General features: G+C 61.6%; 1 protein-coding gene across 1 annotated transcript; it reads left to right on the top strand.

Annotated features, from left to right (window-relative positions):
* On the top strand, window positions 1–25,925 carry LOC104340655 (LIM homeobox transcription factor 1-alpha). Its single transcript, XM_086478889.1, has 9 exons — window positions 1–196; window positions 638–715; window positions 4,337–4,523; window positions 22,449–22,681; window positions 23,095–23,252; window positions 23,343–23,420; window positions 24,057–24,189; window positions 25,203–25,361; window positions 25,771–25,925. Exons 1-9 carry the CDS (start codon window positions 1–3, stop codon window positions 25,923–25,925), a joined length of 1,377 nt encoding a protein of 458 aa, XP_086335015.1.

The following is a 25,925-nucleotide window of genomic DNA, read 5'->3' as shown; positions in this document are numbered from 1 at the left end:
ATGGGGCCCCCGGCGCGCTCCCGGCTCAGGCGCGCTCCCGGGGGAGGCGGGGGGCGGCGGCGCTCACGGGCGCGGGCGCGGACACGGGCGGGGGCTGCGCGCTCTGCCCCGCGCACGGTCGCGCCCCGCTCCGCTCCTCTCCCTTCCCCTCCCTGCCGGTACCGCTGCCGGTACCGCTGCCGGTATCGTTGCCCCGGTAAGTGCCCGCGCTTGGACGGGGCGGGCGGGGATGCGATACCGGTAACCGAGAGGGCGAGGATGCCCCGGGCAGCGGGGGCGAGGGGCGACACGGGATGTGCGTCCCGTCCGTGAGCGCCACCGACACCGGCAGCGGCACCGGCAGCGGAGGGACCCGTCGGGCCACCGTGTCCCGACAGGACGGGACGGGGCGGGGGGGTGGAAGCACCGCGGCCGCATCCCCCGGGGCAGCCCCCGGTGCGGGCTCCGGGGATGCCGGGGGCAAGGTCGGTCTTCCCCCCAACGGGAGCGGGACGAGCGGGACGGGTGGCAGCCGCCGCTGCCGCGATTTCGTTGCCGTTCGTTAACCGGAGCGCCGAGATGCGGAAAAACACCGGGCAGCCCCGAACCACCGCGGGGGCGACCGGTCCCGGTCCTTAACGCTCCTCTCCGCCCGCAGCCCCCGCGCTGGCCGCCGGCATGAAGACGGAAGAGGCTCCGTCCTGCCTGCAGCAGGCAACGCCGGTCCTGGGCTTCGGTGAGTACCGGAGAGACCGGGCGCGGGGGCTACGTACCGGGGAGACCCTCAGCACCCCCAGCCCGGGCTGCTCAGGCAGCATCCGTGGCTGCCTTCCCCATCCTCATCCTCCCCCGGGGGTCTCGGGCTGTCCGTAAGTTGGAGCGGGACCAGGCGGCCCAGCCTGCGCTGCTGCCCGTTTTCCCCCAACCGCCCGATCCCCTCTGCCGCCGGTGACATTCCCGGCTCCTCTGCGGCTGTTTATTCCGCGCTGGGGAAGGAGATTGCCCCCGGGCCGGATCCTTGGGGTGACCGGGGGAGAGGGAGCACCCCCCTCGCTCAGCCTGGCTCTGGGGTTTGCCGATGTCGAAGCGGCGAAAGCCACGGCGAGGTGTTGGCACGCAGCGACACGCCACCCCGAAGCCGCTGCGGCGCCGTGGGCTGAGGGGGTCCTCATCGGCGGAGAGCACCGGCGTGTAGCGAGGCACAAGGCACCGAGCCCGGGAGGGACAGGGACGCCGCAGCATCCGTCCCTCCTCTGCCCCGGCCTCCTGGATCAAGCCCCTTGGCAGCCTCCGTTTATCCCGGTCCTCCGCTGGTTCGTGGGGAGCATCCCCTGCAGGGCCCGGCTGCGGGGCGCTCAGCCAGCCCAGCCGCGGGCGAGAGCTGCCTTGGCCGACCCAAATTTTGGAATTCCGGCAGGGGTATCTGCCCCCGAGACCCAGTGGGGAGCTCCCGTGCCGTGGGAGGGCCTGGATGCGGGGGGTTAATTTTGGATAACACCGGGATGAGGCACCCGGGAGCTGCCTCCCCTCCACCGGGCTCGGGGGGGGGGGGGGGGGGGGGGTGTCGTGTCCCCCTCGTCGTCCCTTTGCCCCTTCTCAGAGAGCCGGTGGGGTGGGATGGCGCTTCGTTAACGCATTTGCGGGTCCGAAGTGTGGCGTTTCCATGAACCCGATGCCTTCAGGGCAGCGTAAGGCAGAATCTCCTTTACTTTCAGTTTTGCCTCTCTCTCCCAGGCTGGCTGCGGGGGGATTCAGGCAAGCTGATGCTTTTCCCGGGATTTTTCGCATCCCCTCTTTCCCCTGGAGCTCGGCATCGCTCGCTCATCCCCCCCCGTTGTGTTACGGCACCACCGTCTTCGTGGCCTGGTGCCGAGCAGGGCTCAGGTGTGACACTGCCGGGCAGTAACCTCTGCTCCAGGCCCTGCCCGTCCATCCCAAGCCCCCGCACGGGCAGGCAGGATTCTGCTGCCTCCCACCTCCCCTGAATCCCTGGAATCCTCCTGCCTGTTCGCTGAGCGAGAGGGAGGGACAAACATCCCGTGCTGAAATTTTGTGTCTCTCCCTTTTAGACTGATCCCACATTCCCGGAGCTCCCTGGTGATTTAACTAACTGCTCTCGGACTAATTTCCTCATAGATTATTCCCTGGGTTTTTTCCCCCTAAATTAAAGAGGAGGTGGGGATTTTTAGCCCCAGGTGCCTCCAACCCACTGGAGGTTTGGCTGGTCTTGTGGTGACACGCAGCCCGTGGGGTCAAAGTCGAGAAGGGTGAAAACATTTGCCTCCAGGAGTTAATAACGGAGGAAAAAGTGACAAGTGGAGGCTCGATGTGGGATAAATATCCACGGAAACCTTCTGCACGTGCCCGCAGCCCCTGGGACGTGGCTGCTCGTTGCCTTGGCCAGCCACGCTGCCCTCCCGGCGTCACAGAGCTGCACCGCTACAGCTCTTGAGCTGCTGCTCCGGCACCGCCAGCGGCACGGCCGACCTTTATTTCTCCTCTTCTTGGGCTAAAATCCTCATTTCCACTCCTGATCCGCTGGAGGAGCCTGATCCGCGGGAGGGCTCGCAGGGTCTGGCCCCCTCCAGCTGATGCTGTCACCCGGTTTCTGGGTCCCAACGCTTAATTCACGAGCTGCGCCGAGCCTGGGAGCCGCCAAGGCCTCGGCTCGCCGCGACGGCCGGCATCGCCCCGGCACGCGTCCGCTGGCTGCGACGCCGTCTGGGATGCTGGAGGCGCAGGACCCAAACCCAAGCGCCGCCATGAAGCGGGGGCAGAAGCTGCCTTCGCACCAGACACCCCCATTTCTGAGCGCACAGAAAGCCCAAACGAGCCCAGTTCGCTCCCCGCAAGCAGCGCCCCCTGCGCCGGTGCCACGACAGCAGCGCCCTTCCCGGCAGAGAGCGTTCGCCGCGGCTGCACGTGACTCCAGGACTCCGGGAAAGCGCCTGTAGCTAAAAAACAGCTGGAAAAAGTGTTCAGAAAAGCCTCCTGCTCGCGGATACTTTCTGGCTGCCTGTGTCTGGCCTCCAGTGCGGGGGTCCTGCCTGCTCCACGCCCCACTCCTCCGTCCTCCCACCGCCCGTTTGAGCCTGCTGGGTCCCAGGAGCTGGGAAGCGAGTGGCTGATGGGCCGATTCAGGCTCCTGGCCAGGATCTTCACCAGCAGAGGAGTGTGGTCAGGCGTAAGGGCGGCTTCCCAGAGCCTGGGATGGGCGATCTGCAGGGCTGGGAAGGTCTCCTGGAGAAGAAGATCCCCTTTTGCTGGAGGTGCTGCTGGGTCGGGGGCTCCCCTGGGTCTCCCGGCCTCGCACAGAGGCGCACGGCTCTCCACCGGGACGCGTCTCCTGCCGTTCGCCACCGCTGCTGGTTGGCTTTGACTCCTCACCCTGGGTCAGCGCCCAAATTAGAGCTGGGCTTAGCGTTCCCCCTCAACCCCGCGTTCCTCCGAGGTGCAGCAGAAGACCCTGGTTGCCCTTGGCAGCCTCAAGCTTGATCCATGGGACGCCATCACCCCCCAAAACCCTTCGAGGGGACTTGGGCAGGTGGCAGCCCGGGATCCACAAGGTTACAGGAGGATAAAAGCATCGAGGAGCTGGGGAGGACAGAGAGAAGCGCTCGTAAAAGCCAAGGAGCTTGGCAGGGTGGAGGCTGTGGACATGGGAGAGGGTGCCGCTGCCTGGCTGAGCCGGCAGCCCAGCTCCGGCGCACCAGATAGTGTATTTATTACTCCCTCCTTTACCTTGAAGTTATCATGACGAAGCCTTTGAAGAGCGGCCATAGATTTCCCTGTTGATAACACTGGGGAGGAAAAAAAATCCCGAAGCTCTGAAGCCTTTTTAAGCAGCTCTTCGCACCAAATCCGGGGTGAAACTGGACCACATTCAGACGCAGGTCTGCCCTCTGACCCGGACCAAGGTTTCCGACCAGCTCAGCACCCTCAGTCTCCTCTCGAGACGCACGTAGGTTTGCTCTCTGGTTCCCAAACGCGCCCCCGCCGCGTCCTCTGCGGTGTGCGCAGAGCCGGAGGGGTTGGGGTTCTCCAGGAATTTCCCGCCTGCAGAGAAACCCAGAACCTGCTGCTTTCGCAGAGCCAACTTTGACGTTTGTTTTCAAGGCTGTCACAAAACCCCTCCGTGCCGAGCCTCCCTTCTCCCTCTCCTACACTAACGCCACGTGGCTTTGACAAAAAAAAAAAAAGGGCAAAAAAAGCCCAGTGGAAGATGGCGAGGAGTTCTGTGAGGCCAACCCATCCCCCCAAAAGGGCAGGCGCTAGAACTGCAGGGCACGATCCCCCCCCCCCCCCCGCCCCAGCCAAGGAAAACTCCTTCTCACGCCGCCCTTTCCCTCCTGCCCAGGTTCCGACTCCAAGATGCGGGAGGTGTGCGCCGGCTGCGACACCCCCATCGCCGACCGGTTCCTCCTGCGCGTCAACGAGCGCTCCTGGCACGAAGGCTGCGTGAAATGCGCCGTCTGCCTCCAGCCGCTCTCCGGGACCTGCTACTGTCGCAACCGGCAGCTCTACTGCAAACACGACTACGAGAAGTAAGCGCCCGCCGGTTTTCTCCCGGTTTGTTCCTTCCCTCTCGGCTCCGTGTCGGAGGCTCAGGCGCGAGGCGGGCTCCTGGAAGGGCGGGTTGGCGACGGGCATCGCGGTGTCGGTGCCCCGTAGGCTGGCGAGGCGCAGGTGAGGAGCTCACAGCGGCGGCCGGACAGAGGGACGGAGGCGCTCAGCTCCGGGTTAGCCTGGGGACGCGGCAGGGACGAGGAGGCAGGAGGGATGAGCGGCCGGTGGAAGAGGCGGGAGGGACGAGCTGTTGGGTGTTGGGATGGCTTTCCAAGGCGTGAGGGGTGTCCCAGGAGAGGGCAGCACCCCGTGCCGTGTCCTTCTGGGACACGCGGGCAGCGGGTTTGGCCCGGGGAGCGTTGCTTTGCGGCGAAGGTCCCGCTCGCGGGGCGCGGGACGGGTGAGGCGGGGAGAGGAGCGGGGCTGGTTGTCCCCCAGGCCTCGGGCGGGGGCTGCCGGCGAGCCCTGCGCGGGGGGCGCCCGCTCGCGGGTGTGGGGCGTCCCCGTGGCTGTGCCCGGCCTTGCCGTGAGCGGGGCGCTGGGCTCGGCGCTGCTCGTGGGGGCGGTCCTGTGCCTTTGGGAGGGTCAGCGTCACCGAGGGGAGATGGAATAGAAAAGAAAAGAAAAGAAAAAGAAAAGAAAAGAAAAGAAAAGAAAAGAAAAGAAAAGAAAAGAAAAGAAAAGAAAAGAAAAGAAAAGAAAAGAAAAGAAAAGAAAAGAAAAGAAAAGAAAAGAAAAGAAAAGAAAAGAAAAGAAAAGAAAAGAAAAGAAAAGAAAAGAAAAGAAAAGAAAAGAAATACAGAAAAAGGGAAGGGAAGGGAAGGGAAGGGAAGGGAAGGGAAGGGAAGGGAAGGGAAGGGAAGGGAAGGGAAGGGAAGGGAAGGGAAGGGAAGGGAAGGGAAGGGAAGGGAAGGGAAGGGAAGGGAAGGGAAGGGAAGGGAAGGGAAGGGAAGGGAAGGGAAGGGAAGGGAAGGGAAGGGAAGGGAAGGGAAGGGAAGGGAAGGGAAGGGAAGGAAAGGAAAGGAAAGGAAGGGAAGGGAAGGGAAGGGAAAGGAAAGGAAAGGAAAGGAAAGGAAAGGAAAGGAAAGGAAAGGAAAGGAAAGGAAAGGAAAGGAAAGGAAAGGAAAGGAAAGGAAAGGAAAGGAAAGGAAAGGAAAGGAAAGGAAAGGAAAGGAAAGGAAAGGAAAGGAAAGGAAAGGAAAGGAAAGGAAAGGAAAGGAAAGGAAAATCAGAACAGAACAAGCCAGAACATTTCCGTTGGAAGGGACCTACAGCCACCATCTGGCCCAACTTCATTTGCTTTTGAACACTTTGCTGGGGCTTCCAGGAGAGGACGGGGCTGTCGCGCTCCTCTGCGTGTCGTGGGATCGTCACCGCGCGGCTCGGGGGGGGCGTGGGAGCGTCAGGGAATCCAGGCAGAGCTGGGCAGAGGGAAGCGGCCCGCGGCGCCGGAGGGGCTGAAGCATTTTGCGAGTGGAAAGCGGGTTGTGGTGGTGTGGAAGGAGACATCCCTCAAAGGGAAGCGTGGCAGGTACCCGGGGGGGCAGCGGGGGGAGCGGCCGCCCCGCGTGCCGCCGGGCTCTGCTCCGGGCTGCGTGGCTGGGTGCAATACAGCCCGTTGCTGTGTGTGAAATCCTCGGAAAAATCGGGGGGGTTGGGTTTATCTCAAGCCCAGCCTGGTCTGCACAGCTCTGAGAGCAGCATCTCCCGCAGCGCTGGAGACGCATCCCTGAACTTCGGCAGCGCCCGAGCCGCCGGTGTGGTCACTCCCTGCCCCGGCACCAAAGCGGCGAAGGGTTTTTTGCCTTTAGTGGCCATAAACGCACTTTTCTTAACCGGGCAGCTCCGGTGCTTCTGTTGGCATTTCTCACACCGTGGGGGGTGAACACGGGGTGGAGAAGCTCCTCTCTCTGCCACCGCCTGGCTCGGTGGCCACGGGCAAGTCCCTTCTCCGTGGCTCTGACCCCCTCCCACTGGAAACCGGAGCTTTCGCTCTTTGCTTTCCTCCAAACGCTGGCGATGCCCTTTTCCAAGGGAAGCCCAGGGAGCCTCTTTGTCCACCCCCCATTTTTTTTGCAGCTTGGCAGCATTTTGCAGCAGAGCAGCTGCTGGAAAGGAGTCCAGGAGGACAGGGAAAGGGGCTGCCCTCTGAGGACAGCCTCGTGGCCCCGGGTCTGCCTTCCCCTGGCAGCCACCATGACCCCCAGACGGCATTTTGGGGGGCGGTGATGTGGCACAACAAGCCACTTGTTTCCCCCTAAGGCTTGATCCCTGAGCTCTGAGCCGGGGCGGTGAGAGCCCGTCCGCTGGGCACCCCCTTTCCTTCAGCCTCTCGGGAACACGAGAGAAACTGGAAGAGCCTGAAGGGAGCGCAGGACCTGCTGCTCCGAGCGGGACTTGGAGGGATGAGCCAGCACCGCAGCCTCCCGCCTGGCTGCACCGCCCCACGGAGCCGGGGCAGGGGCGATCGCTCGGCACGGGGCACTTGGACCGTGGCTGTAAAAAAACGGAGCTGCTCCCACACCGGCTGCGGGCGCCGTGCGCTCTGCACCAGGGCAGGGGGTGCCTCCAAGGTGGGGGGTGGCTCGAAGGTGGGGGGTGGCTCGAAGGTGGGGGGTGGCTCAGAGGCAAGCGAGGTAAATAACCCCGGTGAGACTCTGTCAAACTTCAGAGGCATCGGGAAACACTGTGAGCTTCCCCCTCCCTGGGACAGGGAGCTCCTGGGAGCTCAGCGGCTCCCTGGCGTCGCTGCTTGTCACCACGGCTGCCGGCAGTGCCACGACTGCCGTGGCGCCAGGCACCGAGGAGACGGGCCGGGCTCAGCTGGTGGCTCACGCTGGCGCTGATGCTTCTGCAACCCTCCTCCGCTGCCGAATAAGCACCTCTGGTGGGCACAGCACAAAGGGCTTCCCCCACGCTCCCTCCCGGCTTGCCTTTCCTCTTCTGAGACCTCCACGGCAATCGGGGAGGGGGACAGCGCTGCCGCCCCGAGAGCCCGCGTCTGGTTGTGACCTCCAAGCCCGTGACTGGTTGTGACGTCCTGCGGCTGGTGCCGCTGGGAAGAGCCGGTGACACACAGGCATCCCGGGATGCTGCCGGGAAGACGCTCCGTCAGTTCCCGGAGGTTTGGCAGCATCCTCTAAGGACTTCATGGTTCCAGTTTATCTTCCCTGCGCTCCACAAAGGCGAGCGCAGCCTCCTCCCGGTCACTGACGCAAGCGCTTGGCAGCGATGGGAGCGGTAATAAAAATACCAGGGCTTGCCCAGTTCCCCGGGGTGGCTGGGAGAGGCAGGGAGAAAGGAGCTGGGCAGGCACAGCCGCGGCTTGGCGTGGAAAGGAAGGACAGGCTGCGTGAGCCCGCTGGCACCCACGCCGGCCCGGCGAAGGGTGAGGGTGCCAGGAGGCTCCGAAGCAAAGGAGGTGGACGTCCACAAGGCCGTGGCTGTGGCTGCTGGGCAGGTAGACAGGAGCCAGGCGCTGGAGCGGGTTTGGTCGCTGTGGTTAAGGGGAACCAGAGGAAAATGTGTTTGCAAAGCCGGGCTGTAAGGAGCATCTTCTCCTCCCGCAGGCAGCTGGGTGCCTGACCCGAGGCATTTCCACGTGGGGAGAGCTCAGCCTCCAATGTCGCGTTTCGCTGGCGATCTTTGGGCGGGAGAGCGCGGCCGCGCTCTTTTTCCCAGCACCGTGCTGCGTTCGGCTGCCGCCGCGGGGCTGCAGACCCCGGGCACCGTCCGCTCCACCCCGCTTCTGTGCTCCAAAACAGCTCGGCCGGTTTCACAACCACCCCTGAGGGTCTCCAGCTCCTTAAAGGCTTTGGAAAGTTGGTGCTTCAGGCACTTTTGCAGGCGCCTCCGCTCAGCACCTTTGTGCTTCCAGCATGGGAATTTCCAGGGAGGCAAACTCTCAGTCCTCCCGTTTGGAAATCTGGTCCCCCCAGAGTATTCATTCTTGGCCTTGACTTCCCAAAGTTCGTGGTTTTGGCCAACGATGAATCCCAGACGGCAGAATCCCGTGTCGCCCTGGGCCGCGGCGTAGACCGGGGCTTGCAGCGTGGTGACCTGGAGGGGAGACCCATCTGGCATTTATTCCTTCTCATGTGAAACTGCGCAATAAGAGGAAAATGCTTTAATGGAGAGATAAGCCGGCAGCTGCAGCTGAACGTGGGGGCAGGAACGGACTGTTGATCTAGAGATGAAATGTTAAGCCCGAAGATGGATGTTGTTCTGCCGTCCCTATCATATAAAACCACAGTCTGAAGGCTTTTCTGAAACTCTCCTCTTCCCCTCTCGCCTGGGGCCCAGCCAGCTCTCCTGCGCTTTGCTCAGGCACCTGCCCTGTAAATCCAGCTCCGGGCAGCTCGTGTAAATGCGATGGCTCAGGAGAAGGGCCGGGGGGGGGGCAGGGGGGGAGGAAAAATACCCCTGGACGATGATAGAGTGGCTGCAACGGCCGGGTCCTGGGCGCCTTGTTTACTTTGAAGTTTGTTTTGCGGAATGACAGGCGATGTGGGGGCTGCCGGGGAGCTGTCAAGAGGGATCTGAACCGCAGCCTTGCGCTGGCAGCCTTCCCCCTCTCCTCCACACTCTCCTTTTGCCCATGTGGAGATGATTTGCTCGTCCTCTGTAGAGATACGGGGTGAACTCGGCTCGAACCTGACTTGCGGCTTCTCCATTGCCGAGCGGCTGCCGGCACGTGACCGGCACAGCTGAGCACAGACCGAGTCCCCCGAGCGCCCTCACGGTCCCCGCTCTTTGCCTGAATCGCCGGGGTTTCTCCACCCGGCTGTAGAAGCCAGAGGGTTGAGGAGGGGGTGACCAGCCCGTCCCACCGCCGGCTCTGCCTCCGTCCCTTTCCGGGTCCTCTCCGAGCTGTCCTCACCCTCGCCGGGCGCGACGCGCCGAACCTGGCGCCGCCCTTTGAAGGCGAGAGGATATTCCCAGCCACGAGGGGTTTGAAAGCCCACGGAAGGGTGGCCAAGGTTTAGGGAGATCCTTCCGAACCGAGAGCAGCTCGCCTGCCTTTTGAAACCCAGATCACCTCAGCTGCCCCCACGGATCGAGCAGGGCTGGGCAGGGAGCAGCGATGGGAAACTTGGGCTGTGAGACCGGAGTGTCCGGGGCACGGCTGCCAACCCGGGGTTTTGGCACCCTGGAGTGACATCCAGCCTTGTCCTGTCGAGACCTTTAACGGTTTTGGCCAATTTTCTGGGCTGTGCAGGGTAGGAAAAGCCCAGCAGAGAGGTGAGCACCGTGATACGAAGGGAGTTCCTTGAAAAATGGGAAATAGGAGCTGACTTTTTTCATCAGGTGGAGCAAGTAGGTTAAAAACGGGGGCTCAGGCGATGGCGGGGATGTGGAGGGAGGGCAGAGGGGACCGAAAGCCTCTCGGGCATCCAGAGAGGCAGCGCGGTGCAGCCAAGGAGTAGCCAGCAGCCCTGCTCCTCCCCGCCGAACAGGCAGAGAGCGAGGCAGTGACCCCCCCTGCCCGAATATCGGGGACTGACCCACACCGAGCACCTTGGCAGCTCTTCTGAGCGAGCTGGTTAATGTTTAAAGCCACGTGGGAGGGCTCCCCTCCGAGCAAAGATCTCCTGGGTAGGAGAAGCCAGGACGGGAATTGGACAGGAGTGCGCCCAGGCGCTGAGCGCAAACCCCGCTGCATTCCAGGAGCAGGAGTCAGGCCCTAAAAATGATGAAATTGGTGTCGAAACCAGAAGGATTTGTTGGTTGGTTTTTTTTTTTTTCTTCTTCTCGTGGTGGGATTTTTTGGGCTTTTAAGCCTAAAAGCTTCTCCTTCCCCTTTGCGGCGCTCGGGACGTTCGGTTAGAGTCAGCTCAGAAACGACCAGAGCGCGTCCTAGGCGTGCGCCCGTTAGAGAACGGTGCTCGGGACGTGCTTATAACCCGAAACCCGGGGACTCGAGGACCAAAGAGCGCCAAAACGAGGTGGATTCAGGAGCCAACAACAGCTACTGCTCCTCAAAAGGGGCCTCTGTCCAGCCTGGCTGCACCAAGCGCCGCCGCTCCTGACGGCGCTGGGCGGCCCGGCCCCGCTGCTCCGAAGGCAGCTGGCAGGGATCCGGCCCTCCCGCCCCGCTCAGCCACGGGCAGCTTCTCCGTCTGCTGAACGACGGGGTCCCCCCTCAAGTCCTGTCTTCTCCTGGCCCTCCCGCACCGTCAGGCTGGGCGGGAGGTAATGAAAAGCGACAGTGCTCTGAAAAGTGAGCAAATAAATGAGCTAATGAGCGCCCTTGACAAGGCGGTGACGAATGGAGCCCGCGTGCCCGGCTCCCAGACCCCGCGGGGGTCCCCGAGCAGCACAACGGGGAGACGAGGGGACGAAGGAGGTGGGAAGGGAAGAGCCCGCAACTCCTCCCAGCTCCTCTGGGCTGGGTGACGGCACCGAGCCCGGCCGCCCTTCACAGCGCCCACCAGGGCGAGTTGGGCTCACGGCCGCTCCGAGGAGCAGCACCCACAGCCCTTGCCTTGAGCTACCTGGCTCCTCCAAACCGGGGGAGGTGACTGGCAGCCATCCCCGCTCCACTGGTGAGGACCAGGCGTGGAGAAACTGGGCAGCTTGGACCTGGGAAGGAGCCCGCCGTCCCGTTTTTGGGACAGCCCCGGTGGGTTCGTGGCTTTACGGCCCCGGTGGACACGGCGGGACCGCTGCCGCGGAGCAGGAGCGGCTGCTTTCTCCCCATCCCAAACCTTCCCTCCTCCCTCGTCGGGTGGGTGGTTGAGCCCCGTCTCGCACTGAGAGCGCGGCCCGTCGGATGATTAATGGCGTTAATTACACGCAGCCATTCCCACCCCAGTTCTCACTGTTCCCTTGCATCGGTTTGTTCGCGGGGCCCAGGAAATTAAACGCTAACTCCGTAATCACGGCGAAATGAAAGAAATATGCAGATGCGCCTTGAGCGCGATTAAGGAACCAGCCACCACGTGCTGTCTGTCCCCCGTCGCTGTTGGGTTGTTTTTCTAACGGGGGCACTACGTGGGGGAGGAACTATTTTTTTGTGCGTGGCACATTATTTTTCTACTTTAATTAAATGTAATTTACTTCGATAGATTCTCTTTCTCTTTCGGGCCGTTTTGTGTCCCGTGGCTTTGAGTCTCCCCTGGACCCCAGGTCACCAAATTTCATACTATTCCTGGGCAGGGTTTTGTTAACCCCTCAGTTCCTGGAGCCTTGTGACCACAGTCCAGCGTCAGTTGCGCCTGTAGAAATAATTTGCTTTCTCTTCTGACGAGGAAAATGAAAATAGGATCCCCAAAAGACTTGGCTATCAAAGCAAACAACCACCATTCAAGGTATCGGCTCCCCCCAGCCAGAGGACACGGGGGTACCTCAACAACCGAGCGGTTGTAAGCGCTTTGGATCCTCAGCACCTCCAGCCAAAAGACGTTTCTCGTCCCTTTCGAGGTGCAGGTGACCGGACGGGCACGAAGCAGCTCTCGAGGATGCTCCGGCACCTGCGGGTGGGGAGGTGGCCGTGGTCCAGCGGGCGAGCGGCCTCAGAGCAGCAGAGGGCTCGTCAGGGCTGTGCTCATTAACGTGGTGCTGAGAGACGCGCCGCAGCCCTGCCTTCCTGCGCCCGCCGTCCCGCTGGCAGCGCTCCCCGAGCCAGCTGCCGGACCGGGCACGGCTCCCTGGGCCGGGGAAGGGGGGATTTGCTCAGGTCAGCGGCGGCCGTAAGGGCGAGGGTTTGCACCGGACGCCGTCCCTGGCCGTGCTCCGGCAGCGTGGCGGGCACCATCTCCCCGGGATTCTTTCGGTTTGGACCCAGCACCGCTCCGGCTGGGTGCGCGGGGTCCTACCCCGAGAGAACCGGTGTCTGGGCGAGGCGCGGTGACGGCTGGGCTAGCGGGCAGGGAGCAGGCTTGGAGCTCTGGGTGCCGACGCCGCTCCAATCCCGGCACCTCCTCTCGGTGCCCGGAGGGTCCGGACGTCGCCCGCTCGCCCCGCAGCGCCTTCGCAGCAAAGCCGAGCCCGCCGCTCCGCCGGCTTTCCCAGCGCCAGCTCCTCAAGCAGCGCACCGGGAAGGGCGCGGGGACACGGAGGCAGGGGTTCGGAGGCGCTGAGGGGTGGGAGGCTGCACCTTGCTCCTGCTTCTGGACGCAGCGTCTCTCTCAGTCCGGAACCAGGGACCACCAGAGGGCAGCCGTGAAGGCCAAGGTGCCAGAAATAAACTCCCGAGAGCCCGCTTGCCAGCAGTGCCAGGGGCCGCAGCGCTGGAAACAGCAGGCCGGGAGGTGGGCAGGCGCTGCGCCCGCGCACCACGAGCATCCCGACGGGCGAAGGGCGGCCCCGAACCCTTAATGCTTTAAGAAACCGCTTTTCTCCCCGACTAAGGAGATTCCTGGAGCACGGCGAGGGGAACCCCAGGCCCTGTGCTGCTCTCTTGGAAGCAGCCGGGGTTTAGAGAGGAGCCACGGGAAGGCATTTGCAGGCGCTCGGGCTCAGCAGAGGGCTTGCACTGAGGCGGAGAGCCCGCGGCTGGCGCGGCTGACCGCAGGGCTTTCAGGGAAAGCGAGCTGGGAAACACGGCGGTGCTGCCGGCGCCGTACTATAGCAGTTCTTTTATTTCTGAATTGTCCGACACCACAAGAGCAGCGCTTCCAACCTCTCACCCAGTTTCCCTCACCCTCTGTTTCCTTCTCTGAGAAGTCGGCGTGAAACCAGGCGCTAAAGAAACGAGGGCGACAGTGGAACGAGAGCGGTGGTGCTGCCAGGCGGCTCCCTGAAAACGAGGGGTGAAGTTGCACTTTCTCCCTTGTTTCTCCCAAGGTGTTTTCCTACCTTCTGCTTCCCAATCCTCCCTCTCTTTCCCTCTGCTGTTTCTGCTCATCGATCGCCTCCAGCCGCTCCCGCGTTGCTAACAGGCTGCTGGGGAATGCGCTCCCCTCCTTCCTAGCTGTTGCACAAATTGAATTATAAGCCAGATCCATGAGCTGCTTCCAGCTCTCATTTCCCCCTCCCACCTTAACGCAATTAAGCTTAAATGTGGTTAATTACAGTTTATCCTAACTATCTCGGTGGTGGCAGCTTCACACGTCTTTTGACGGCTCGCACAGGTTTTTTTTCCGTGGTTGGGGTCTCGCCAATACAGCCGGGGCAACATCGGAGCCGGTCGGCCTCGCGCGGCGAAGCGCCGTCCCAAATCCCTTCCCTGACTCCTGGGTGTGGCTCTGCTGGTGCCAGGCGAAGCCAGAAAGAAGCTTGGCCTGTTAAAAACAAAAAGACGCCCAAGTTTAATGAACAAGATGCATTTGAACTGGGGACTTTAATCCCCAAAAGCGGCGGAATTCGCTTTCGGCTGCATTTAGGGCCGCAGCTTAAGGAGAGAAACGTGCAGCCGGGCGGCACCGCGCCCGTCGAACGAGCTCGGGCACGGCCACGCAGCCTTCGCGGGGCTGCTGCCAAGAGGGAAGGTGCCCCTCGTTCATCTGGACTCAGGCTGAAACCAGTCAGCCCAGTTCGTCTTGGGAGCGCGGACAAGCTCCCAGGCGACTTTCGGGTCACGGTCCGCTCGCCAACACTTTGCCAGCGGCTTTGCGGACGAGGAGAGTTTACGCTGAGGCTCGTGACCTGGTCCCTGAGGCTTTGGCTTGCTTTTTTTTTCCCTCTTGCCTTTCTTCTCACGACTTTCACCTTCCCTTCTCTTTATTCCTACCCTCTCCATCACAAGTCCGGCTGGCCCGTACGTGGCGATCCCCCTCACTGTTAAGTCAGGCGGTTTCTTGAGTTAAACGGGGGTTTTCACCGCAGTTTTGCTCACTCTGGATTACATTTAGCTGGAACCCGCCCCCAGAGCATCCACACGGAGGGACCTGGAAGGTGACTGCGTCAGCTTGGCGGGCTCTCTCTAGCAGATCACTCATTAAGGCAGCTTCCCCTTCCATCTTTCCTCCTAAGGTCGCTGGCCGCAGACACGGACCTTTTCTCTTCTGAGCCTTAACGCACGCTTAGCTTTTTGCTGAAATACTGTCCTTGGGCCGCGGCTGGTTTGTGTGAGCACCCCCATTCTGTCTAAAACGAGCCCTGCTTTATCGGAGGGCTTACCCCCAGCCCGCGCCGGGAGGACGCTCTGTTATTCCGAATCCAAACGGGAACCGCGGCAGGGAGGGGACGTGCCCCGAGCGACCCAAAAAGTCCAGCAGGGCACGGGCAGGGACGACAGGTTCTAAGTGCCTGTCTCCAGCTCGTCACCGCTCGGCCCCAGGGCGCGGAGCTCCGAAACCCTTCGGAGGGCACCGGAGGCGTTCTGCCAGGGGAGCTGGCACCAGCCGCCAGGCCAGGCCGGGATGGAGCTGCCTGTCCCTTCTGGTGACAGGCGGCAGCCCCTGCCCGCGGTGCCCCGCGACTGCTGCCTGCTCCTGAATCGCCCCCTGCGCCGCCGCACGCCCCCTTCCTCGTTTGAAACAGAGAGAGGAGGGAGAGGGAGCGCAGAGTTTAATTTAAATCCCATCTCCCAAGCTTGTTCTTCTCTCAATCAATATTGCTTTTTACATCATATCTAATCTCTTCTTCTTTTTTTATTTTTTTTTTCTCCCCCTCCAAAGTAAAATTTAATTAAATAATTCTAATGAATGTTTAATGATGTTCTTTTGTCATTATTAAATCTGTAATAAAAGTGTCTGCAGCCCTTCTCCCTCCCTCCCCCTCACTTCCCCCATTCATACCCCACCGCCAGCCCTCCCTCGCCCGTGCACACGCTGTCCCGCTGTCTCTCTTCCCCCCTGCCTTCCCCCCGCGCCGGGACAACGGCAGCATTCAGCCCTGCAAACAGGAAATGAGAAACGGAGGAGCAGGATATTGAGCTGGGATACTATCTGCGGCGGCAAGATCACCCCTGGCTACTGAGCGAAGGGACGCTGCTCCTGCCAGGCATACTAATGGAGACGCGGCGGCTTCCCGGAGCCCCGCAATAAGGCAGGACAAAATCAATGTGAATTGATAACTCCCGACTTCACCCCCGCGGACCTGGGGCGAGCTCTTGGGTTTGGGCCTCCTTGAGAGGAGAAGGGGGGAAACGGGAGGGGAGGGAAAGGAGCTGACGAGCAGCGAGGAGCTGGCTGGGTGATACGGGAGCCGAACCCTTGGCTCTTCCCACAGAGGTGGAATCCCCAGGGAGCTGCAGCTCCCGTTTTCCTTCTTGAACCAGGGACTGAGGCTTCCCGAGAGCTCGGCGCGGAGTTAAGAGCCAGCTCGAGGCTGGAGGCGCTCGCCAAGGCACTCCACCAGCTCTCTGCCCTCGGAAGAGAGCCCCGTCTCAGAAAGCGGCGGGCCGGCAGCGGTGGCTGGCTTGGGGCAGCACCCACCGCCTCCGTCCCGCCCTGGCTTTGCTCTGTTGCTCCTGACAGGTCGCAAAACAGCTTTTACCCCCCGCCCAGACCCGCCAAGAGCCGCTGAATTACAGCGGGAACTTCGCGAGGGCTACAGAGAAAGAAGCGCTGCACCTGTAGCTCTGGGCATCCCGCGGTCGTCCCCGCTCAGCTCAGCGTAGGAGGCCCGCAGCCTCCTGCTGGAAATAGTAAAAAAAAAAAAAAAAAGCATTTAGAGTATACTCTAATGAGCATAAACCCCAAGCTGCAGCCTAATTTCCAGCCCAGCGCAGGTCTGTAGAGCTTCAACAGCTGAATCCCACCTTCCTGCAGCTCAGAGACAGCCCGACGCGGGGCTAAAGCAGAGCAGGAACATTTTGGCCTCTGCTCTGGGGAGGTGAGGGTGATGGCAGGAGCTGAATCCCCCTCCACCGCCCTTCCCCAGCCACGGGGGGATCTTTCCAGCGTAGGAGAGCTCTCGCAGGGCTGCGAGCGCGAGGCCGCTGGGATGTTCAGTGGGGTGTCAGCGGCTCGGAGCGAAGGGCCGGAGGGAACGCCAAGGCACCCGGACTGCTGTCACCCCTCGGTGCTGGCCGTGCGGGGGGGGAGGCTGCTCGTTTCCCTCCTCGGAAGCAGCGGGTAACGCTGGCTCCTGTCGAGAGCCACGGTACCCGGCAAGCGTGGTGCTGCCAGGCTCTCCCCAGCCCTGCAGAACCCCCTGCCCTGGGGGGCGGCGGGGTTTGGGAAGGGAAAGAAAGCGCCTGCGGGCACAGAGACAGGGAAAACGCCTTTGGGGGACCCGTTTTCCCCGTTCGCTGCGCTCTGTCTGCAGGGAACGGCCGTGGGGGGTGGAGGTGGATGGTTTGGGGTGGGGGGGTACGTGCTTGTAAAAGCCCACGGCCCCCTTTTCCCACTGTGCTTCAGCCAGCAGCGCCGTCCCTCCCGCCTCTCCTTCACCTGACAGAGACACTCACCGCGACGCAACCCCTCCCTGGCCAGGACTGAGGAAAACAGGGGGGAAAGAAAAAAAAAAACCAACCAAACCCCCAACCCCAAAACCCCAACAAACCAACCCACATTTTCTGTTAGCATTCAGCAGTGATATGACAGGCGCCCTATGAATTCTGGGAGATTTTAATAAAGAAGACAGGCCTGTGAAATTTAATAAAAGAGTTCATCAGATTATATGGTGATGGCTCAGTGCCACCGTGCTGGCAGTAATATCCTCGCAGCGGGGGGTTTAACCCCTTGAGGGACAGAGCGGCAGCGCAGTATTAAATCTTTCAGTAGCATTTCACTCGTGTCACTTTAATATTTATGAATCTCCCTGGCTTTGGGAACCTCTTTGGTGTTGTTTTGCTTTGCTGTTCTGCTGTGGTTGAGGGTTTCGGCAGCGGGAGCGGTCGGTTTTTTTGGTTCAGCATCGGTTTTCATCGCCGGCGTGAGCGGAATGAAGCCCGGGGAGCAGGGCCCGTAACACCTCTTACCGCCTGGGCGGGTGCCAAGGGCGCTGACAGGGCCCAGCCCCCCAGGACCACGGTCACCAGGGGGTTTGGTTACTTTTCATAACCGAGCGCAACCCCATGAGACGCTGCTGGTGGCGCTGAGCTCCGGGGAGGTCTCTTTGCCGCACGCCCCGTCCCCAGATCCTTCTGCTCGGCGGTGCTGCCCTCGCCCTCGTGCTCCCAGCGATGCAGAGGGAAGGTCGGGCCGTTCCCTCTCTGCGGCTGGGGTGACGCCACAGCGATAGCGCGACGGCGGCTCTGCGACTCCTACCCCCTCCCTCCCCGCCGCCGCCTTCCAGCGAAATGTTTAAGCGAGGTGACTCACGCCGGACATTTTAAATTCGGGGTTCCCGCGCCTTGGGGAGAACTTTGCAGTTTGGCTGTGCTGAGCTTCAACCCCTGCAGGCGTCTTTTCCAGCGTTAGAGGACGCGCGAGTCCGTTTGGGTCTTGGCCATTTCTGACAAGCGGCACCGTGGCAGAACGACACGATGACAAAGTTCCTTTCTGGGGGTAAATCCATTCCCGTAACCCAGGGAGAGCAAACGGAGCTGCTGCCCCCTAATTACTCCTTCTCTCTCTGACCCAAACCTGGCTGGAAGAAGTCAGAAATCAAGCAGAAGGGAATTTTTTTCCCCTTAATCCCCTGGTGCCACTCTGTGCCGCCGAATCGGGGGAAATGGCTGTTGCAGGAGGGAAAGAAAGAACATATTGTGCCGCCGCCCCGCTTCCCTTGTGGGTCCCCTTCCCCAGCCCGCCCCTAGCCCCCATCCCGAAACCGGCCAAGAGGCTTTGCAAGTTCCACTTCAATATTTCAGACGGCTACAATGGATTTTGCAGCTCAATGTTAAGTAAACAGGCCTTGCTTAAGCCTGGACTGCTTCATTTTGACTAAACCCTAACTAAATAAGCTCGTTTCATGAAGCACAGGCCTCCCAGCTTATTCCTTGCTTCATTAACACCTTTTAATCCCACGGAGACAATCATATGCCCCTCAAATTACCCTTCCCAGGCCTGGGTCAGCATCGTCTCTGTGCCACGGCGGGTCAGGGCGGTTCTCAAATAACTCCTCGCTCCGCTCATCCCCATCTGGAGAGCTGGGAGCCGGGCTGCCGCATCCCCTCAGAGCCGTGGGCAGAGCGAGCGGCGGCCCGAGCTGCGGCAGGGGCGCTCTGCCGGGATTAACGGAGCGTTCGGCGTCGAGGACTTTTGTTAACGAAGCCGCTGAAAGGTCTGACAAGCCGTAGAAAGATCTCGGAGCTGCTCGGCTGCGCGCAGAAGCTGGACACGTGGGCGCTCCGCGGCGCTTCCCGCTCCACGCTTTAAAACTTGACGCAACGTCGCGACGAGAGGAGCAAGTTGTTAACGGCAAACCAGCCCGCGAGGCTGCAGGCAGGGGGAGGGCAGCAACCGAGGGAAGTGTTTGTCCCAGAAGATGCAGCCCCTGGCTACGGGACGCGGTCGGGACCAAGATTTCAGCCACGCCGCGGAGACGCTGGGCACTGCCGTAGCGCCCAGGGAGCGCTCAGCCCTCCCTGCGGCCGTGCCCGCCCCGTGGCGCCGGAGCCGGCCGCCGGCGCCTGCCGGCAGGAGGAGCGCGGGCAGCCGGCGAGCCTGGCCTCCAGCCCGGCACCCAGGCTCTACAAAGATACCGGGTGGCTTCACCCTTGCTCGGGCGCCACGTGCCGCCTCCGAGTTGGCGAGCGGTACCGAGGCGCTGGCCCTCGACCGGGCGGCTGCCAGGCTGCTCTCCGGCCCGCGGCGCCGCTCCTCTTGCCTCGAGCGTCCGGCGGCGCGAAGAACCGGCTGCCAAAAGCCGTCCCTGCGGCCCCCAAGCCTCTCTCATCGCGCTGACTCGTGAGAAACTCTTCCTCTTGCTCCAAGAGCCGCCACCTTCGCGATTCCCAAAGACTTTCCCACGTATAAGCCCATCTGCCTTCCTGCTACCGACCCTTTATCCATCCAGGAGAGCCCTCCCCTGGCAGGGAAATCAAATTCTATCATTTGCAAAGGCAATTAATTTGAGGCAAGCTGGGAAGGAGGACGTGGGATGCGGACCTGTGTGAATGCACCTGCCTCTGCTCGCTGGATGGCTTCCGAACGTTCCCGGGAACCAAAGTCGAGAGCCTTGACACACGTGCCGTAGGGAAACCTCAAACAGGGACCCAGCTCGGCCGGGGCTTTGAGGGAACACGGGCGTTAAGGACGGCCACGGGGAGACTTGGTCAAAATACAAGTGGAGGAGGCGCGGGGACTGGGAGGCTCAGGGGGCACAAGGGTCCTTCCAACAGCAGTGGGACGTGGTTGTCGTGGGTCACAGGCCTCCGCGGCCGTCCTGCCGCCGCCCCTCTGCTCCGGGGGCACGCAGGGATCTCGCTCGTGTCGCCGCTGCTCCTCGATGCGCTTTTCAGCGCGAACCTGGGAACCCGCTGCTCTCTCGGAGCGTCCCCCAGCGCCGTTCCCGCAGGCCCCTCGACGTGGCGTGGCCGCGGCCGCAGCCCAGCCTCCGCAGCCTCCCCGGAACCCAGCGCCAGCGACGGAGACGTATTTTGTTCCTATGGCAACCCAAACAATATTACCTTGACTTAAACGGATTCAGGCAATATTAAAACCAGCCTCTTTAGGAATTCCTGGTGTTGGAGGGGCTGAGAATTTTAATTTTGTGTAATGCGAGCTGACACCGTGTTTATGAGCTGCTTGCTGAATGTTTTCTTCAATTAGCACAAAGCAGAGCGGATTTGTTTTCGGGGCTTAGCTGGGAGATGGGAAGGTGCGGGCCTCGCGGTGCCAGAAGCGTTATTGAGTTACGCTGCAGCAACGGCGCTTCCCTCACCTGGTAGCTGCGAAAAAAAAAAAGCCCTTTTCAGGGAAATCTGGCACACGACAGATAAGCCTTTCGATAAGGCTCGCGAACGGCCCCGTCCCAACGGCGGCGGGAGGAACCGGCCCGGTGCCTCGCAGGGCAACAGTCCCAGTCTCCTCTCCCAGCTCTGACATCTGCTTCCACGTTGCCTTGTCCTGCTCCGGCCCTCGCGCTACCAGCCCGCCTGCGGTGAGAACATCACGCCCAAAGCTTCCCCCAACCTGCCCGGGCCAGGCCACACTCCGGACGTTCTTCCCAAGCAACCAGTGACATCACCAAGGCCAGAAATAGAAAAGGACCCAGGGAACGCCCCAGTTCTCCAGGGATCAAAATAATTAAGGAAACACAAGTGTGAAACGAGACAGGGAGCCTTCCTGTCCCGTTCCTCACTTGGAGGCAGGTCGGGATATTGAAGTAAAGCTCCTGTTTGTCAGGGCTGTGTTCTTGATGTGTCTGTCCCTGGATTTGGGGCTCTGGGGCGGAACCAGCTTGGCCTGGGTGGGTTACAGGAGTAAACGCAGCTCTGAAAGACACGGTGAGACCAGACGGGAGCTCGTCTCAGAGTCCAATCATATTTGCGGCACTAGATTCAGCCCCACGACAGCACAGAGCGAAGCCAGGCAGATCTTTCTCGGGGGACAGCACTTCTCCCAGCCGAGAGGCAAAGAGAAGTCCGCGCTCGCTTTCAGACCGGTTGTTTGAAGGGACAGAAACCTGGAGAGAAGGATAGTTTGGTCACCCACATCGGCGGAACGGCTTGTAAGCGGTTCTCAAGAAGATAAAAGACACGACAAAGCGCAGTTGCTGGGCATGGAATAAAGATTCCAACTGGAAATAAGGGCTGAGGGAGCTAGTTAGCCTCGGGAACCTCTTCCAAAGGGATACGGACAGGTCCTCCTTCACTGGGAGCCTCCGGACGGCGCCTGCCTGGCCTTCGCTGTGCGTCCACCACCAGCGCCCAGGCCTGAGCTGGGAACCCCCAGGCGAGGCTCTCTGGGTTGCGACGAAGCCGGCGTCAGGCCGCGGCACCACTACCTCCCACCAGGGCTTCAAGTCCCGGAACGTTAACGACTTCACCTTTAATACTACGTCCCCTGCTCCCGGCCGGTCCCGTGGTCGCGGACTGGCTCTGTGGTTGGGTCTTTTTTTACTCTTTTTACTATTTCACTTCTGCTGCAACAGAAGGATGTCGGTGTCAGGAAAGGGACAGGGTTGGACTCAGCCCAGATTCGGACTGGGATTGGGCCTAGAACACGCTCCCGGTTTGCTCCTGCGTTAGGACAGTGAGAGGTGGTGGTTAAAAGGCTGCTCTTCGCTCCCAGCTTTTTCAACTCAAAGTCGATTATTATTTTTCAAGTGTGACTTACAGAAAGACAAAGAGGAAAGGGGGAGAGAGAGAGAGAGAGACGGGGAGGGAGAGAGGAACACGCAGGCAAACACACTCACACAAAGGAGAGAGAAATCCCACACCATTCCACTTGGAATGTCCCAGACACTTCAGCCGAAAGCCACCGCACAGCACAAATCCACGGTGGTATTTGGAAGGGATGAGCCCACCCCTGTAAGCCTCTTCATCCTGCTCCACAGAGTTTGCCAGGAGGATTAACCCAGTCTTGTTCTCAATCCCAGTTTATGAGTTCCCTGCTGGTGGGGAAGATCCTGTGTGTTTAAACAACAGCCTAATTAATCCCTATTTTATTACTTTCTCTTGTCAAGTGGCTAAATAGAAGCTGTCAGCCGGCAGCCACCACCGCTCACATTTGTTTAGATCCCAAATTACTTCATCAGAACCATCTGCTCCGTACGTGGGGCGCTCAGCAGTTGTTTGTTTCTCTCTCTGGACACGGTGTGGGGCACAAACAGCCTCCCCCCGTGGGACTCCCTGCGTGAGGCTCCTCCAGGCCCTGGGGACGGTCCTGGGGCGGGGGGGTCCATAAGGTCCTCTCACTAGGAGCAACCTACCAAAGCCAGGCAGTGGACAGCCCTAGAGAGGAAGAAGGGACACGGAGCTCTGTCCCGCTGGGCCAGGCAAGTTCACGTTCCTCCCTGGTACTACGGAGGGTCAGAAAGGCCCAAGGCCCAGCGGGGATGGACGCTTCTTGGCTGGGATGTGCCAGCACAGCTCCAAACACCCACCCCCTTCTCCCCTTGAGCCCCCATCCAGGGCTGACCTTCCCTGCCCGAGTGTCTAACCGCCGGGACCTTCTCTGCAGGCTGTTCCAGACCAAGTGCAGCAGCTGCTTGAAGGCGATCGCCCCCTCCGAGCTCATCATGCGGGTGCTGGAGAACGTCTACCACGTTCACTGCTTCTACTGCTGCGAGTGCGAGCGGCGCCTGCAGCGGGGAGACGAGTTTGTGCTCAAAGAGGGGCAGCTGCTGTGCCGCAGCGACTACGAGAAGGAGAAGGAGATGCTGAGCGCTATCAGCCCGGCGCCCACGGAGTCCGGTGAGGGGCTGGGGAGGTGCTGAGGGTCGGGGACCCGCGGGAGCCTTGTAGAGGGCAGGGACCGCCGGGTCCCTCACTCACGACAGGGAAGGCTTCAGAGGGAGGAGGTGTAGGGAGGAGGAGGCTGTAGCACCTTTTCCCCTCGGAAATAGGCAGCCAAGGGAGTACCAGGCTGCCGAGACCTACTCGGGCTTTGGCCTGAGCCGTTACACGACACGGGGCCAGCCGGGCCCGTCAGCCCCGTCCCCCCGAGCCACAGCTCAGTCCGCGAGTTTTCCTGGCTGCGTTCTGCGCTTCTCCTCGAAACCGCACCCCGGAAGGAGCAGAACTCGCGACGAGTTTCCCCGAACGCCGGGAGGCGGCCCGGAAAGGCCGCTCTCCGCTCAATCACCGCTCCTGCTCTTGGGTTGCAGTGAAAAGCGAGGACGAAGACGGCAGCCACTCGCACGGCAAAGGCAGCGAGGAGAGCAAAGACCACAAGCGCTCCAAGCGCCCGCGCACCATCCTGACCACCCAGCAGCGGCGGGCGTTCAAGGCTTCCTTCGAGGTTTCCTCAAAACCTTGCAGAAAGGTATCGGGAGGCCCCTCGGCACCGCTGCTGGCTCGGATCCTCCTCAGGGCAACCGGAGTTCTGATTCAGCTCTCTGGGTTTTGTGGACAGGTGAGAGAGACGCTGGCCGCCGAGACGGGCTTGACGGTGCGGGTGGTGCAGGTCTGGTTCCAGAACCAAAGGGCCAAGGTGAGTGATGCTTCCCGTGCCGCAGCCGGGTCCTGCGCCCCTGCGGCTTCAGGTAAAAGGGAACGTAGAACAGCTTAGAAAAGAGAAAACGCTCAGGAGAGCAGAACAGCGACGCAGGGCCAGACCGCAGCTCCGCCCGGTCCTACAACACGTACCTAGCGGCAGCCAAAGCTTAAAGAAAGGCAAAAATCGACTAATTTGCAGGTGGTTGCGGGGCTTCACATTTCACACACTGGCTTTTTGATTGTTCCTTCTCTACTTGCTTTCCCCCCCCCTCGCTATAGAAAGACCAGAAGGATCTCCCACTTCTAGAAGTCGAAACATCTCTACATTTGCAGAATTTAAAGGGTGAAAACAGAAAGGAGGTGGCTTTGAAAACCTCGCTTTGTAGTGAAACCTTTAACCTGCAAATGGCATCTCCCCCAAAGATAACAAAGCCTCTTGTGTCAGCCCCGTTTCTGACGCAGGGACGACCGCGCAGGAGTCACCCAGAGGAGCCCGAGCGGGTCCTGCCACGGCAGCGCTCGCTCTCTCTGGAAGCGGGCGGCGGCGGCGGCCCGCTGCTGCGATGAACACAACCCACCGCCCTCCTCTCTCAGTCAGAACCTCAAATCCGGGCTCTCCGTCTCCTTGCAGATGAAGAAGATCGCTCGCAGGCAACAGCAGCAGCAGCAGCAACAGCAGGAGCAAGACCAGCTGGGCAACCCTCGCCTAGGGACCGGGAGAGGGACCGGCCGCAGCAGCAGGCAGAGCAACGAGGACAGCGAAGGTGAGGAGCCGCGGGGCTGGGACGGAGGGGATCGACTCGGAGAGAGAAGGTGCGCAGCAAGAGACCAGAGAGCAGCGTAGGGGAAAGGGCCCTGGGGGTCCCGGGGGGCAGCGGGAGGGCCGTGAGCCAGCGATGGGCCCTGGCGGCCAAGAAGCCCAATGGCACCCTGGGGGGCAGGTGGCCAGCAGGGCACGGGAGGGTCTCCTCCCCCTCTGCTCTGCCCTGGTGAGAGCCCATCTGGAACAGCGTGTCCAGGTCCGGGCCCCGCAGTTCAAGGACGGGGAACTGCTGGAGAGAGCCCAGCGCTGAGCCCCAAAGGGGACGAAGGGGGTGGAACATCTCCCCTCTGCGGAAAGGCTGAGGGAGCTGGGGCTCCTGAGCTTGGAGGAGGCTGAGGGGTGACCCCCTCCATGGTCATAAATACGCGAAGGGCGAGCGTCAGGAGGATGGAGCCGGGCTCCTCTCGGTGACGGCCCGTGACAGGACAAGGGCCAACGGGTGCAAGCTGGAGCACGGGAGGCTCCACATGAACATCAGGAAAAACTTTTTCCCTGGGAGGGTGGCAGAGCCCAGGCACAGGCTGCCCAGGGAGGTGGTGGAGTCTCCTGCCCTGGAGACATTCAAAACCCTCCCGGACGTGTTCCTGGGTGACCTGCTCTGGGTGGTCCTGCCCTGGCAGGGGGGTTGCACTGGGTGACCTTTCGAGGTCCCTTCCAACCCCTGACACTCTGTGACTAGCAAAAAGCAGCAGCTTTAACCAAACTGGTACGCCCAGAGGGGACTAGGTAACGCTCAGCAAGGCTCGGGCGCGCTCGTGACGCAGCACCTGCCTCCTCTTTTGGAGAAGACGACGGGTTTTTCTGTTGCACGTACGCACAGAGCCTCGTGCCACGGGGCGACGGTCCCCAGCGAGACCCCCACATACTGCCGTGGCAAGGGGGGCAACGCTCTCCCTGCCCCGCTGCGTCCCGCGCGCCCTTTGCTTCAACCCCTCCTGCTGGTCGTGTCTTTAGACGGCGCGAGCGTTCACGGCCTGGACGGGCTGATGGTGCCCTACCCCCGGATCCCCCAGCAGCAGCTGCTGCCCCTGGATCAGAACGGCTACAGCACCGACCTGTACCGCCAAGGGCTGACGCCGCCCCAGCTGCCCGGAGACCATCTGCACCCCTACGGTAGGAGGGCGGCGCGGAGACCGTCCTGTCTCCGCGCCAAAGCCGCACGTCGCAGGCCAAGCGCCGACGAGCCCACTCTGCGGCCGAAGCCGGCGGCAGCGAGCGCTCCACGGGGCTCGGCCTCGGCGCTGAGCCTTCCTCAGGAGTTTGGGGAGGCCACAGCCTCAGAGCGAGCCCTGCTAGGGGCCAGGGAAGCGGGGCTGGGGTCCTCCCTCCATCCCGCACGGAACGGTTGGGTGAGGGGGGAAGGAGTTACGCCCGAAGCTGGTCCTGGGTGCGGGGCTCTCCTCGTACCGGCCCGGCGGACCGCTGCTCCGGGTGAATCGTGGCCCCTTTTCCTGTGCTGCAGCTCCCCACGAGACACGCACACGCCACGTTCACGCTCGGTGCCTTTTCCTTCCTCTTCCAGACTCGGAAGGAGTTTTTCACGACATGGACAGTGACAGCATCAGCCACCTGGGAGACTGCCTGCTGTCGACGGCCGAAGCCAACCTCCTCCAAGCCCGCGTGGGCAACCCCATCGACCGACTCTACTCCATGCAGAGCTCCTACTTCACATCCTGA

This window comes from Leptosomus discolor, chromosome 28, assembly GCF_034619465.1.
Source record: "Leptosomus discolor isolate bLepDis1 chromosome 28, bLepDis1.hap2, whole genome shotgun sequence".
NCBI classification, from domain to species: Eukaryota; Metazoa; Chordata; class Aves; order Leptosomiformes; family Leptosomidae; genus Leptosomus; species Leptosomus discolor.
This window is presented reverse-complemented; position numbering and strand designations above follow the sequence as displayed.

Excerpts from the sequence above, each read along its gene's own strand:
- LOC104340655 (XM_086478889.1), top strand. The coding sequence starts at position 1 with ATGGGGCCCCCGGCGCGCTCCCGGCTCAGGCGCGCTCCCGGGGGAGGC. Across the intron at positions 22,682-23,094 it reads CCCGGCGCCCACGGAGTCCG|TGAAAAGCGAGGACGAAGAC; the intron begins GTGAGGGGCTGG and ends CTTGGGTTGCAG. Across the intron at positions 25,362-25,770 it reads AGACCATCTGCACCCCTACG|ACTCGGAAGGAGTTTTTCAC; the intron begins GTAGGAGGGCGG and ends TTCCTCTTCCAG.